This window comes from Gekko japonicus, unplaced genomic scaffold, assembly GCF_001447785.1.
Source record: "Gekko japonicus isolate JY-2015 unplaced genomic scaffold, Gekko_japonicus_V1.1 scaffold238, whole genome shotgun sequence".
NCBI classification, from domain to species: domain Eukaryota; kingdom Metazoa; phylum Chordata; class Lepidosauria; order Squamata; family Gekkonidae; genus Gekko; species Gekko japonicus.
The window spans coordinates 817,587-833,078 of record NW_015161411.1 but is presented as its reverse complement, the minus strand read 5'-3'; the positions used below and the strand labels follow the sequence as shown (position 1 = coordinate 833,078).

General features: G+C 51.1%; 1 protein-coding gene and 2 non-coding genes across 3 annotated transcripts in view; 1 reads left to right on the top strand and 2 right to left on the bottom strand.

The window, feature by feature from the left end:
- Nucleotides 1-15,492, top strand: part of PSMD2 (proteasome 26S subunit, non-ATPase 2) — a 59,889-nt gene that overhangs the window by 34,760 nt on the left and 9,637 nt on the right. Inside the window, exons 14-18 of the mRNA XM_015427065.1 lie at nt 158-259; nt 360-505; nt 5,112-5,195; nt 9,776-9,944; nt 13,513-13,607. Of these exons, the coding sequence (XP_015282551.1) occupies nt 158-259; nt 360-505; nt 5,112-5,195; nt 9,776-9,944; nt 13,513-13,607 (596 nt within the window). The remainder of the gene's footprint in view (nt 1-157; nt 260-359; nt 506-5,111; nt 5,196-9,775; nt 9,945-13,512; nt 13,608-15,492) is intronic.
- Nucleotides 905-976, bottom strand: TRNAA-GGC. The gene has a single exon. It is a non-coding gene; the product is annotated as a tRNA-Ala (tRNA).
- On the bottom strand, nt 1,730-1,801 carry TRNAA-AGC. The gene has a single exon. It is a non-coding gene; the product is annotated as a tRNA-Ala (tRNA).

Sequence of the window (15,492 nt, the reverse complement as noted above, 5' to 3'; positions counted from 1 at the left end):
TCAGCCCCACCTACCTCACAGGGGGTGTCTGTTGTGGGGAGGGGAAGGGAAAGGAGTTTGTGAGCCGCTCTGAGACACCTTTGGGTAGTGAAGGGCGGGGTATGAGCCCAATCTCCTCTCTTCTCTTCTTCTGACTGGCTGCCCCTTTATCCGACAGGGAAAGGCGAGGCCATCGAGGCGATCCTGGCAGCGCTACAGGTCGTATCGGAGCCCTTCCGTAGCTTCGCCAACACGCTCGTGGATGTCTGTGCCTACGCAGGTGGGTCTGGGCTCGACCCGGCATGGAGTGCTTTTGAGGCAGGGCGGGAGCAGGGTGTGTGGTAGGCGTGTCCCCTTTTTACTCGTGGGTCTTCCTCCAGGCTCCGGCAACGTGTTGAAGGTCCAGCAGCTGCTCCATATCTGCAGCGAGCACTTCGATTCCAAGGAGAAGGAGGAGGAGAAAGAGAAGAAGGAGAAAAAGGATAAGGAGAAGAAGGAGAACCCTGCTGACATGGGGGCCCATCAGGTAGGGCGAGACACACACATGAACAGCCTGGTACTGAATCAGACCATTGGTCCGTCGAGGTCACTGTTGTCTACTGGGTCTCAGGCTGAGGTCTTTCCCATCACCTCCTGCCTGGTCCTTTAACTGGAGATGCTGGGGACTGAACCTGGGAGCTTCTGCATGCCAAGTAGATGCTCTGCCACTGAGCCACAGCCCCTCTTTACAGCTCCCCAGGGTCTCAGGCTGAAGTCTTTCATATCACCAACTGCTTGGTCGTTCTAAGTGGAGATTCCGGGGATTGAATCTGGGACCTTCTGCATGCCAAGTAGATGCTCTGCCGCTGAGCCACATGCCCTCTTTAAAGCTCTCCAGGGCCTCAGGCTGAGGTCTTTCCCATCACCTACTGCCTGGTCCTTTAACTGGAGATGCCAGGGATTGAACCTGGGACCTTCTGCATGCCAGGCAGAGGCTCTTCCACTGAGCCACAGCCCCTCTTTACAGCTCTCCAGGGTCTCAGGCTGAGGTCTTTCCCATCACCAACTGCCTGGTCCTTTAACTGGAGGTGCTGGGGATTGAACCTGGGACCTTCTGCATGCCAAGTAGATGCTCTGCCGCTGAACCACATCCTCTCTTTACAGCTCTCCAGGGCCTCAGGCTGAGGTCTTTCCCATCACCTACTGCCTGGTCCTTTAACTGGAGATGCCGGGGATTGAACCTGGGACCTTCTGCATACCAGGCAGAGGCTCTTCCACTGAGCCACGGCCACTCTTTACAGCTCTCCAGGGTCTCAGGCTGAGGTCCTTCCCATCACCTCCTGCCTGGTCCTTTAACTGGAGATGCCGGGGATTGAACCTGGGACTTCCTGCATGCCAGGTAGAGGCTCTTCCACTGAGCCACAGCCCCTCTTTACAGCTCTCCAGGGTCTCAGGCTGAGGTCTTTCCCACCACCTCCTGCCTGGTCCTTTTAACTGGAGATGCCGGGGATTGAACCTGGGACCTCCTGCATGCCAGGCAGAGGCTCTTCCACTGAGCCACAGCCCCTCTTTACAGCTCTCCAGGGTCTCAGGCTGAGGTCTTTCCCACCACCTCCTGCCTGGTCCTTTTAACTGGAGATGCCGGGGATTGAACCTGGGACCTCCTGCATGCCAGGCAGAGGCTCTTCTACTGAGCCACAGCCCCTCTTTACAGCTCTCCAGGGTCTCAGGCTGAGGTCTTTCCCATCACCTCCTGCCTGGTCCTTTTTATTGGAGATGCCAGGGATTGAACCTGGGACCTCCCGCATGCTGAGCGGATGCTCCACCACTGAGCCACAGCCCCTCCCCAAACACATACACATGGATCTGCCTGATACTGAATCAGACCCTTGGCCCATCAAGGTCAGTACTGTCTACTCAGACTGGGGAAGTGGCTCTCCAGGGTCTCAGGCTGAGGTCGGTCTATCACCTGATCCGTTTAACTGGAGATGCCGGGGACTGAAGCAAGCAGATGCTCTGCCGCTGAGCCACAGTTCCTTGCATGCTCCTGTGGGAGGGAGCGGGAGCTTTTGGTATGACAGAAAAGGGTGTGGAGAAGCTGTGAAAAAAGGGAAGCGGGACTGGAAGCTTGTCAGTCCTGCCTTAAGGAAACTGGATTAATAGATTCGGATGGGTGGCCATGTTGGTCTGAAGCAATAGAACAAAGTTTGAGTCCAGTGGCACCTTTAAGACCAACGAAATTGACGAATCTGGGATTGTCCGATAGCCAGATTTGTGAAGTGTTAACTTTTACAACTGCACCACGGGGCGTTACAATGCTTAGAGAGCCAGTTTGGTGTAGTGGTTAAGTGTGCGGACTCTAATCTGGGAGAACTGGGTTTGATTCCCCACTCCTCCACATGCAGCCAGCTGGTGTGACCTTGGGTCAGTCACAAGTTCTCTCAGAGCTGTTCTCTCAAGAGCAGTCTTCAAAAGAACTTTCTCAGCCCCACCAACCTCACAGGGTGTCTGTTGTGGAGAGGGGAAGGGAATGGAGTTTGTAGGCCGCTCAGAGACTCCTTCAGGTAGTGAAGGGCGGGGTATAAATCCAATCTCTTCCCTTCTTCTTTTCTTAAATTCTTAACTGCTGTCTGTTCGTATGCAGTGCAATAGAATTTTGCAAAATACTGTTCTTAATTAATACATCGGAATAATACCCCAGAGATTGTTCTCTTTGGCTTTTTAGGGAAGTTCCCCAAAGTGTCCCCAAATCTAAAAAGGGGTTGGGATCCAGATGGTCGCGCTTGTCTTCAGAGCAAGTGGCCTTTGGTTTATACAAAAGCCTTTGGCTCTCACTTATTTATGTTATTTTTAGGTGAATCACACATTGTGAGTCAGTACAGTCAACAAAATGGGACATTTCAGTGAACAATGCACTAGGATTATAGACATGTGGAACCAAGCAGGAAGCTAAAAGATCGAACCACAGCATAGCATAAGGGGGTCAGACTAATGCAGATGAGATTGTTCCGCCGTGATGAAGCAATAATTGGAGTGACTCTGCTCAGTCGCCCCCACAAGCAGCTTCCTGCGCCCTCTTGCTTGTGGGCCAGATAGGAGCCCCGGACAGGCCGGTTCCGGCCCCCCGGGCCTTATATTTGACACCCCAGGGTAGGCAGTGGCAGATTACCCATTAAGCAGACTAAGCATGTGCTTAGGGCACCAGGGCCAAAGGGGGCAACCACAAAGTTGGGGAAAGGGTGAAAAGCTAGTGTGTACAGTATGTATTGTGTTATCATATGAATAAATTTTTGTATAGAAGAAGAAGAAGAGATTGGATTTATACCCCGCCCTTCACTACCCAAAGGTGTCTCAGAGCGGCTTACAAACTCCTTTCCCTTCCCCTCCCCACAACAGACACCCTGTGAGGTGGGTGGGGCTGAGAGAACTCTGACACAAACTGCTCTTTTTCAAGGACAGCTGTGCCAGAGCTTGTGACTGACCCAAGGTCACATCAGCAGGTGCAAGTGGAGGAGTGGGGGAACCAAACCCGGTTCTCCCAGATTAGAGTCCACGCACTTAACCACTACACCAAACTGGCTGCAACCTGCATTGTATATCTGGTCAGACAGGTCAACAACTAAAATGGACTGGGTCCCTGTGGAAAGGAGGGGGGCACCAAGATTGGTCAGCGCTTAGGGCACCCGTGAGCCTTAACCCGCCCCGAGTGTAAGGTTTTCCAGGCCAGAGGTTTGCGATTGCTTGCCACTGCGTCACGACCCTGGTATCCCTTGGAGGTCTCCCATCCAAATACTAGCCTGGAACGACCCTGCGTCGCTTCGAAGATCTGGCGAGACCGGGTTAGCCTGGGCCATCCAGGTCATGGCACAGTAAGCTGTGCATGACAGTATAGACCAGCCCCTAATCATTTATCCAAGGAAGTTTGTAAGCCATTTTGTACATTGCAACCCATGCTCCCTCTAAGCTGTGGAGTCCTGTGAGCAAAAATTCCCCTTTGTGAGCTACTGGCATTAAAGTTGTGAGCGAGTGATTTGGCTACTGCATAAATCAGTTTGCTCTGGAGCAATGCTCCCTCTAAGCTGAGGAGTCTAGTAAGCAAAAAAAGTGTACTTTGTGAGCTACTGGCATTAAAGTTATGAGTGAGTGATTTGACTGGTGCATAAATCAGTTTGCTCTGGAGTCATCCTTCCTAAGCTGAGACAAAACTGTGAGCTGGAGGCTAAAAAACTGTGAGCTAGCCCATACAAACTCAACTTAGAGGGAACACTACTCTGGAGCCATCCTTCCTGAGCTAGGACAAAAATGTGTGAGCCGGAGGCTAAAAAACTGCGAGCTAGCTCACACTAACTCAGCTTAGAGGGAACACTGCCTGTGAGGGAGGTGGGGCTGAGAGAGCTCTTGACAGAAACTGCTCTTTTTCAAGAACAGCTCTTATCAGAGCTACGGCTTGCCCAAGGTCATCCAGTCAGGTGCAAGCGGAGGAGTGGGGAATCAAACCCGGTTCTCCCAGATCAGAGTCCGCGCACTTAACCACCACACCAAGCTAGGCTCCAATGTTCCCTCTAAGCTGAGTGAGTGTGAGCCAGCTCACAGTTTTTTACCCTCCGGCTCACACATTTTTGCCTTGGCTCAGGAAGGAGGGCTCCAGAGCCAACTGGTTTATGCCACAGCCCAATCGCTCGCTCACACCTTTAACGCCAGCAGCTCACAAAGTAGAACTTTTGCTCACAAGACTCCGCAGCGTAGAGGGAGCCTTGCTTAGCTCCCCTTTCTTTCCCGCTCTGTGTTCTGACTGTGACTTCGACAGTGGGTAGCAACGCCCGACGTGTCAGAAGCAGAGCGGCGCTATCGCTGCCAATTGCAACTTTGGTTTTTGTACGTCGCAATCATAGAATATACAGGCCTGCTCATCCATAGGCTGGTCAAAGTTATTGGGGGAGGGAGGTGTCCACAAGCAGAAATATTCTGAGTAGCTGAATACTTGTGCGTGTGTTTGGAGTGGGTGGGAGACGAATATTCCAGGGGGAAACGCTTTTTCTCCAAAGCAGACCCTGGGTGTGGCTTTGAGGGGCGCCAGATCCAGGCCAGTCAATTGTGTCCGTGTCACAAAGTCCCTCGCAGTTTCAAACATGCCTCTTTTTCCCCCCTCGCAGGGCGTAGCGGTGTTGGGGATCGCGCTCATTGCCATGGGGGAAGAGATCGGGGCGGAGATGGCTCTGCGCACCTTTGGTCACCTGGTGAGTCTGGTGCTTTGTCCGTGGAGGGCGGGGGCAAGGATATCGGAACAGTCCCGTGTAGCTGTGTCGGACAGTAAAAATCAGCAGAACGGATACAAGGAAGTCCTTCTTCACCCAAAAAGTGATTAACACGTGGAGTTCACTGCCACAGGAGGGGGAGGCGGCTACAAGCATGGACGGCTTCAAAAGGGAATTAGATAAACATATGGAGCAGAGGTCCATCAGTGGCTATTAGCCACAAGGTATAGATAGGAACTTTCCGTCTGGGGCAGGTGATGCTCTGTATTCTTGGTGCTTGGGGGGGGGGCAACAGTGGGGGGGCTTCTAGTGTCCTGGCCCCACTGCTGGATGGGCTACTGGCCTGAACCAACATTGGCTTCTCTTATGTTCTTAAAAATGCCTCTTCATCCAGCCCTGGTGAGGCAAGGCTATCTGTGTGCTAATCCCCATAAACAGTTTGCCAGAGGGAAGTGCTGTTCCATCCAACAGTTCACGCGAAGCCACAGGTGCTGAGCCGTGGAATGAGAGCCAGGGGCCAAAAGCTGCACCTCTGGCCGGCTTTGGCTGCCCCCTTGTAAACAAGAGGGGGAATCATCTCACCCCAGATCATACTCAGCTGCTGCTACCACCAAGATGTTAGTGTAGCGCAGGGCTTATCCACCTGTTCTTCAATGAGAGCTACTTCTGAGTAATGAAGAATATCCTGAGCTCCTCTGCAGGTCACCAAGTTCTGTTCTGTCCTAAAAACACGGGGGATAGACCAGGAAGGAACCCAGAAACGTAAGCTATTGGCTAAGCAGCATAAAATAAAATAAAAGCTCTTTGAGGTGAAGCCTAGAGCAGGTCTCCTGGTGATCTGTTTTGAAGAAGAAGAAGAAGAGATAGGATTTATACCCCACCCTTCACTACCCGAAGGAGTCTCAGAGCGGCTGACAAACTCCTTTCCCTTCCTCCTCCCCACAACAGACACCCTGTGAGGTGGGTGGGGCTGAGAGAGCTCTGACAGAAACGGCTCTTTTTCAAGGACAGCTCTTGTCAGAACTATGACTTGCCCAAGGTCATGCAGCCAGGTGCAAGTGGAGGAGTGGGAAATCAACCCCGGTTCTCCCAGATTAGAGTCCGGCGCACTTAACCCCTATACCAAACTGGCCGTTTTGGTGTGTTTCTCAACTCGTAGGTCACAAGGTCTGTGCAAGTGGGTTCCAGACTTTTGTCATTTTGTTAATTTGCGCAGGCTGTATGTCTTTTTTTAAAAAGTGGCTCACCACACCAAAAAACCTGGGAGCCGCTTGTCCAGGGGATGCAAGAGATTTTTTTACAGCCCCGTCAGTGAGCTACCAGTACCTCACGAGCTGCCTGATGGAGACCCCTGTTGTGCCAAGATGCCAGGAGACCTTCTGCATGCAAAGCATGTGCTTTACCCCCAGATTGCATCCGAAATATTGTTAGGATTCATGTTTGCACCTTCCTGCGTGCTGTGATATGGAAATTGTGAGCCAGCTTGGTGCAGCGGTTAAGAGCGCAGACTCTGATCTGGGAGAACCGGGTTTGATTCCCCACTCGTCCACATGCAGCTGCTGGTGAGACCTTGGGTCAGTCACAAGTTCTCTCAGAGCTGTTCTCCCACGAGCAGTTCCTGAACGAACTCTCTCAACCCCACCAACCTCACAGGGTGTCTGTTGTGGGAAGGGGAAGGAATTGTAAGCCACTCTGAGACTCCTTCAGGTAGTGAAGGGCAGGGTATCAATCCAATCTCTTCTTCTTCATCATCCTTGATGCCCCCAAAGGGGTGGAGTGGGAGGTGTCCAGAAGGCCTCCTGATTCCAAATGGGCCTGTATCAATACGGCGAACAGCGCCAGATCTCAGGGAAACCCCTGGAACGCTAGCTTAAAACATGGGATGTGTTATACTCTCTGTAGGATGTCCAGTGTTAATTTTCACCTACGTCTAGAGTTGTAAATTTGAAAGGGTTTTGTGTGGAGGGTAAACCTGCCGCCCCACCCTGTATTCTTTGCAGATTCCTGGACCTGTATCGGAGTGGTCCAAAACGTTGCTTGGCTGTTGTTTCACAGCCAGCTCAGGATCTAGGCCAGAGGTTCCAAACATGGGTGCCCTTTGGTGCTGTGGCGCCTGCCAACACATTTCCCAGCGCCCACCAAATGTTTTTGGGAAAATGGGCGGGGTCAAGTAGGGCTTTTGCCCAGCTAGGTTTCTAATTGGCCCCTGGAGATTTGATTGCTGTGCAGGTTTCTCAAAACGTTGCCGCGTCTGCCGCTGTCACCGCAGCATGAGGACCTTTGCTGTGTGACCAAAAGTAAACTGCGGTGGCCGTTTTGTGGCTGGCTCCCTCCTGCAGCAGTAATTTCGCGGCAGCCATTTTGTGGCCGGGCCCACCGCCCTGTGTCAGAACTCCAGAGGTGCCTGCAGGCTCGGAAAGGTTGGGGACTCCCCATCTAGGCCTTTGTGGGCGGTCGGGAGCAAATCACTCAGTGAAAATCAGTTTGCCTTATCTGTGAGGAGGGTATGATATCAGGTGTGAGGGTGACTCGAATGAAGAAACCCTGCTGTTGTCGCCCAGCCACATGAAGGCATGAGCAGGGAGCAGTACCTGAAATTGCCGAGATGTTGGGGAGGAGGGGTGCAGGATGAATGTGAAGCGTTGGAGATCAAAAGCTGTTTTAATTGGTTGGCATTTTAGCCTTTGATTTCCCCCCCCCTCCCCAAATGAGCTGGGTGTTGTTTTCGGGCTCTGTCAAGCCATTTGGATGGACTTTGTGATTAAAAACATCCCAAGCTGTCTCCTAGAAGCCTGAAAATTTGTTCCTGTTGCCGTCCCAGGAACTGAAGGACATAATCCTTTCCCTTGATCTGTACTGCAACCTGTAGAACATGGGTCCCCAGCCTTTTAGAGCCTGCCGGGCACATTTGGAGTTCTGACACGGCATGGTGGGCGCAGCAACAAAATGGCTGCCACAGGAGGCGGAGCCAGCCACAAAATGGCTGCTATAGAGGAGAGGAGGAGATTGGATTCATACCCCGCCCTTCACTACCCAAAGGAGTCTCAGAGGGGCTCACAACCTCCTTTCCCTTCCCCTCCCCACAACAGACACCCTGTGAGGTAGGTGGGGCTGAGAGAGCTCTTGACAGAAACTGCTCTTTTTCAAGGACAGCTCTTATCAGAACTACGGCTTGCCCAAGACCATCCAGCCAGGTGCGAGTGGAAGAGTGGGGAATCAAACCCGGTTCTCCCAGATCAGAGTCCGCGCACTTCACCACGACACCAAACTTGCTCTCTACACCAAACTGGAGCCTGCCACAAAACGATTGCTGCAGTTGAACTTGAAGCAACACAGTGCCGATACGTGTGGTGCGGTGGCAGTTGCTGCCACAGCAACATTTTAAAAATAAAAATCTGCACAGCCAGTGTGCGGGCTCGCCTCCACCCAGTGGTGCATGAACTGCACTGGGTGCCTATCAAATTCCAGATCCATTTCAAGGTGCTGGTGCTTACCTTCAGAGCCCTATACGGCCGGGGGCCTGCAAACTTATGAGACTGCCTCTCCCCATAGGAGCCCCAGAGCTCACTGAGATCCACAAATCAACATCTCTTAGTAATCCCCGGCCTCAGGGACACCCGACTAGCCTCGACCGGGGCCAGGGCTTTTTCGGCCCTGGCCCCTACCTGGTGGAATGAGCTCCCAGTTGAGATCTGGGCCCTGTAGGGTCTTCTACAGTTCTGCAGGGCCTGCGAGACGGAGCTCTTCCACCGGGCCTTTGGTTGAGGCAGCGGACGTCCCTCTTCCCTTCTGGCTATCTCCCCTCCAGTGGCCTGGGCCCCGATATTGGGGCACTGCTGAATTTTGAAACAAGCTGATTGACATCGGAGCTAACTGCCGCACGGTATTTTAGGGTTTTATTGGTGTAGTGGTGAAGTGCGCGGACTCTAATCTGGGAGAACCGGGCTTGGTTCCCCCACTCCTCCACTTGCACCTGGCTGGATGGCCTTGGGTCAGTCACAAGCTCTGGCACAGCTGTCCTTGAAAAAGGGCAGTTTCTGTCAGCGTTCTCTCAGCCCCACCGACCTCACAGGGTGTCTGTTGTGGGGAGGGGAAGAGAAAGGAGTTTGTAAGCCGCTCTGAGACTCCAAGTGAAGGGCGGGGTATAAATCCAATCTCTTCTTCTTCTTAATCGGGTTAATGGTTGTTGTAATGTTATTACTGTAAAATTGTTGTAAACTGCCCTGAGCCCACCCGCGGGGAGGGTGGCATAGAAATAAAATCAATAAAAATCAAATCAATAAATAAATCTCCAGTCGTCCAACAAAAGCTCTCCCTGGCCCTGCCCACTTCCTAGAAACACTTGGCCAGCAGCCAGAAAAAGTGTCGGCAGGCGTAGCTACGGTGGTCATGGGCACCGCGTTCGGGACCCCTGCTGTAGAAGCTCTTGGTAGAAAGACTGGTAGCCGCGGGGTTGAAATGGTGGCAGATGGGATGGGAGTGTTCTGCCGCTCACCCGTAGTCCAAAACCGTCTCGATGGACCGCCCAGGAACCTAAACCTTTTCTCGCCTGTCTCCTGTAGCTGCGGTATGGGGAGCCGACCCTCCGCCGAGCCGTGCCCCTGGCCCTGGCCCTCATCTCGGTCTCCAACCCCCGCCTGAACATCCTGGACACCCTCAGCAAGTTCTCCCACGACGCCGACCCGGAGGTGTCCTACAACTCCATCTTCGCCATGGGCATGGTGGGCAGCGGTAAGGCTCTTCCGGCATCTCGGGTGACGTTGAGGCAGTGCGTTGCGGGTGAATAAGGGACGCCCGCCAGTGGTATTGGAGCTGCGGTGGCTCAAGTGGTTAAGACGCTGAACTGCAGGCTGTGGAAGGTCGGTAGTTCAGCAGTTCGAGACCCGGGTTGCAGCATGACGGAGTGAGCTCCCGTCTCTAGTTCCAGCTCCTGCCAACCTGGCAGTTCGAAAGCAAGAAATCGCAAGTAGATAAATTGGTACCACTTCGGTGGGAAGGGAACAGCGTTCCGTGCGCCTCGGTGTTTAGTCATGCCGGCCACATGACCACGGAAATGTCTTCGTACAGCGCTGGCTCTTCGGCTTTGAAACGGAGATGAGCACCGCAACCCTAGAGTCGGATTCGACTGGCTTTCGAGCAAGGGAATCTTTACCTTTACCTTTACCCAGTGGTATTATGTGCGTCCTACAGGGCGCCGCTGAACAATTTTGAGACCAGACATGGATGCGGGGCAAGGCCGGCTTTGACTATTGGTGGGGGGAGTGCGTCCACACAGGGAGAATGCATACAATATGGGGGTCAGTGTCTTCTTTTTTAATAGTTTATTGCATTTTCTCGTAGTAAGCATAACAAGATGAGACAGTGCAATGTAGTACAATAACAAAGATACATCCATAATCAATAAATTAACCAAAATACATAAAAGCTAATCTACATACATACAATAAGCAGTGAGTAAACCATATTTGCCCTGTTTTACTTTTCTCCGTTTCAATCCGGATGTTAAAAGTACTGAAAGGTCTTTCAGAATTCCCACAGACATAGAGTATCGATTACTTCAGGACTATCAGCTTCTTTTGTCAGATATTCCATTATGGGGAACCAAATTGCCAGAAAGTTAGATGAGGATGTTTGGGAGGTAAGGCACGATATGTTGTCAGTGATTTTGGCCACTAATGGCGGTGTGCTCCACCAGGTCTGTAGCACAATGCACTTGCTCTCAGCTGAGCAGAGCATGTTAGGAAGCCAGTGCCACGTGTCCAGTGGAGAAGTAGAATATGTGTCTGTAATGATTCCTTGTTTTATATGTGTGTGTGTCTCTTTAAAAGTTTGGTTGCCTGGCTGTGTGATAGAATAGAGTGGTTGAAGAGACAAGTGTGGTGTGATTGGTGATTGACAGAGGGGTTTTGGAAGTGTTTCTGAGTGGATGAATAGATATGACTGTCAGGAGGGTCAGTTACTGGTTTGACAGTTGATAAAGATAGTGGAACAGTTAGTTAGTTGGTTCTGAGGTCTGTGAGAGAAGCAGAGAAAAGTTCAGTTAGTTCTGTGTATGAAGGAAAGTTAGAGAGAATAAGAAAACGTAAATGAAAGTTTAATTGAACACAAAATATAAGAAAGGCTGTATGTCCTGTTAAACTGGAGAGTAACAGTGAACTTATAAGACCTTGAGTTAAAGTTACCTGAAAAATCCCTTACAGAAAGGGAGCTGATCTTGTGTGAGACACTAAGCAATGGTTGAAAATATTCACATTACTGGTTACATTGTTATACCCTTTTATTTATGAACTGTTTCAATAAATCTTCTTTTATTTAAGTCTGCCAGATCTGAAAGAAATACCGTATTTTTCGGACCATAAGACGCACCTGACCTTAAGACGCACCTAGTTTTTAAAGGAGGAAAACAGGGAAAAAAATATTCTGAACCTTTGGTCCATAAGACGCACTCACTTTTCCTCCCACTTTTTTTGGAAGAAAAAGTGAGTCTTATGGTCCAAAAAATACGGTAATTCCTCAGGAAACACATAGTCCCTCATGAGACTTAAAAACTCGACCTACCTATCCAGTGATAGCCGAAAGAAAGTATAAAGGTTTGGAAATCCTAAAATTTCCTGGTGGCAGCCTAACCTACCCAGTTGCACAAAATAAAAAGAACCCTTTTAAAGTGAAACCAGGCCTCCCCAGATAAGGGTTCGTCACAGTGTCTTTTGAGCAGGACTCCGTGAGAGAAGGTGTGGGTTGGAGGTTGGGCTAGGTTGACTTCTGGATCTTCCTGTGTCGGAGATAGGCCATGGGTGGCAACACTTTAAGACGGACAAGAGCAGATTCCAGAACAGATGTGGAGAGGAGGGAGGGCACGGTTGCTCTCTCGAAGTCTTGGAAGGGCTGTCACTCAGAGGAGGGCAGGGAGCTGTTCCCGTTGGCAGCAGAGAAGAGGACTCGCAAGAAAGGGGTTTAAATTAAGGACAGAAAGGTACTAGCTGGATATTAGGATTTTCTTTTTAACAATAAGATTAGATCAGCTGTGGAATCGGCTGCCTTGGGAGGTGGTGAGCTCCCCCTCAGTGGCAGTCTTCAGGGAGCGGTTGGACAAACACTTGTCAGGGATGCTCTAGGCGGATGCGGCACTGAACAGGGGGTGTGGACTCGATGGCCTGTACGGCCCCTTCCAACTCTCTGACCCCATGATCTGTTCAGGTGGACTGTCCTTGACCTCTCTGGGGTAGGATAGGGTGCTTCTCTTTAGAGAACAGAACTTCAGTGCTAAAACGGCAGACTCACGGAATTTTAAGAGGGCAAAGGCACTTGTGGAACGACAACCTCAAGTGGAGATGTTTCATTCTACCCTCCAGTGAAGGGCAGATCTAAAGTGTGTGGCTTTGAACATGCAGGATATACTTGCCTTTAGTTTAGTTTCTTACCTTGATTTGAAAAGCTGAACTAGCCAAGCTAAGGGTTTCTGAATCTTCATGTGGTTTGAGATTGAAGACTTCACGGTCAGCAGGCCGCATTGACCTGTAGCCAAGGGGACGCTGAGTGAGGAATGGGGTTCCTCTTGTTATTGCCTGAAACAGCAGCCCACTGCATTCCACTTTTTAAAGCGCCCTTGAGTTTTAAAAGCCGCTTGCTCTGTCGTACAGGACTTGTTATTTGAGGGCGAAAAGCTCCACCGATCTTTGGATCTTTACTTGGACATGGCCTTATTCTCCGGCATTTTTGTTGGTGGGTTTTTGGGCCGACTCTTTGCTGGATAAAAAAAAATACCAAATTTCTTGTCTCTGCATTGGTTGCTTCTGCTCGCTTGGTTATTGCCAGGAATTGGAAATCCCCTCACGGGATCCTTTCTCAAAAAATGGTACCAGAAAATCTGGAAACAGTTCTTGATGGGTCGGATTAGGCATAATCCGGTTATTTTGGGATTTGCGTATGACAGTCCCTTTATTTTAATATGACAAAATATGGAAACCAGTCTTAGAATTTCTATTTGTTAAGAATGTAATTCCCTTGATGCATCACAGTTTAGATGGCTGGTGATGGTGATTTTCGGTTCTGTAACAGATTGTTAATTGTCGCTTTAGTATGGTAACTTTAATACATTTTTTTTTAATTAAAAAAAAGAAGACATTTTCAGACTTCCAGCCTGGAGCCGAATGGCTGGGATCTCATGGCAGAGTGGATGGGGATTGGGTGGAAGGAGAGCCTCAGGTGCTCGAAGCCGCTTTCCCAGAAGCTGATGTGGGAGCCAGGCTAAGCGTCCGGCTTTCTTGCTCCGGTTGACGCCACTCTCTTGACTCCGCAGGCACCAACAATGCCCGTTTGGCCGCGATGCTAAGGCAGTTGGCGCAGTATCACGCCAAGGATCCCAATAACCTCTTCATGGTGCGGCTGGCTCAGGTAACGGCTTAGCTTGAACCCCGACTCAAGCGGACGGGCGGCAGAGTGAAGACCGAGGGCAACGGTGCCGTTTGTCAGTGAAGCGGGACCAAATGGGAGGCGAATTTGTTTCCTTTATTTGTAGCCCATCTTTCTTCCCAGTGGGGACCTGGACAGGCGTACTTTGCTCTCCTCTCCTTCCCCCCCCTGCAACAACCCTGTGAGGTAGGTTAGGCGGAGAATGTGTGACTGGCCCAAGGTCACCTAGCGGGCTTTCATGGCAGAGTAGGGATCTGAACCCGCTTGTGTATATTATACACTTTTATTTTGTATTGAGGCTACTGGCGGGCCGATAATTGCTTTTTAACTACTTGATAATAAGTAGGTGGTGGGGGCTACGGGCATGGACGGCTTCAAGAGGGAATTGGATGAGCATATGGAGCAGAGGTCCATCAATGGCTATTAGCCACAAAGTATAGATAGGAACTCTCAGGCTGGGGCAAGGGGTGCTCTGTATTTTTGGTGCTTGGGGGGGGGTCAACAGTGGGAGGGCTTCTAGTATCCTGGCCCCACTGCTGGACCTCCTGATGGCACCTGGTATCTTTGGCCACTGTGTGACACACAGAGTGTTGGACTGGATGGGCCTTTGGCCTGATCCAACATTGGCTTCTCTTATGTTCTTACATGCATTTTTGGTACGAATTAAATTACAATTATATCTTTGTCAGCAAGCTGCCATTCTGTTTTTTGTGACCTCTGTGTACATATCCTTTCCCTGTTGGTTTCTGTCATCCTGCTCCTGCGTTGGAATGCAAAAGATAACTGCTGGAGGTTGTGTGGGGGAGAAGATACTGCAATGCTTGCCTATTGCTTTTCTCATGACTGCTGCACCTGTGTTTTGTCTGAGGTTTTGCCTGGTTCCCACAGACTGGGCGCGCAACCGTTTCCTTAGCCCGCCAGCGGGAAAGTTATTCATTGGATCTGTATCTGTTTGAAGTTCCTTTATTATGCTTGACCTAACCGTGTATCCCCAGTTCTAACAAAGAACGTGTTTGAGTATGTCTTCAACGCTTTGAAATAAACTTTACTTTTCTTTGAAAACGTGGATTTATTCTCGATGCTTGGGGATCCAACATATTGTTAGAACTCCCTTTTCCTATCGTTCCGAATCTGACAAGATCATGAGCGGAATTGAGGGAAATCTACCTAACACGGAGGGGGACTCGGGATCGGTCCCACAAACCTCCGCGTCTTTGGTGTTCACGACTGCAGCCTCCATGGAGGGTGCCGTGGGGGGAACGATTCCCCGCCTGCCTGCACATCTGTCTTGGCCGCCTCCGACCCCTTCGCAATGGGGTCCGCGGAAGACTCACCAGCAGGATGATTGGACTATGTACAACACCCAAGGCACCCGTGAGGTGTACTCCCGTCGGGGGAGCGGATTACGTGAGAGTCTGTTTGACAAGGGATTGTTCCCGGAACCTGGGTCTACCTCGGAGAAGGGGAGCCCCAAACAGGACCTCGAGGAGTGGATGTTCGAGCCGTCGGGACCGAGTGGTCACGCAGAAGATGAGGAGGGCACCGGAGCCTTCCAAACGGAAGAGGACTATGACCCACCCCCGGACTACCGCCCTCGGGAACCCATCCCGGAGGAAACTACCGGGGAACGACTAGCAGAACTGGAAGACTCGGTGAGAGACTTAATGCGGGCATTCCAGGATGTGATGGAAGGCCTGCCGGGAATGTTGGACGTTAGAATGGCCAATTTCCTGGACGCACACGCCGCGCAGTTACAAGTTGCTCCTGCACCGGGATTTCCCGCGCCGCCGATGCCTGCCCAGCCGCTACAAGCACCGGGAGTCCCCGCGCAGCAGGTCCCTGTCCAGCAGCCGGTGAGACCGCCTCC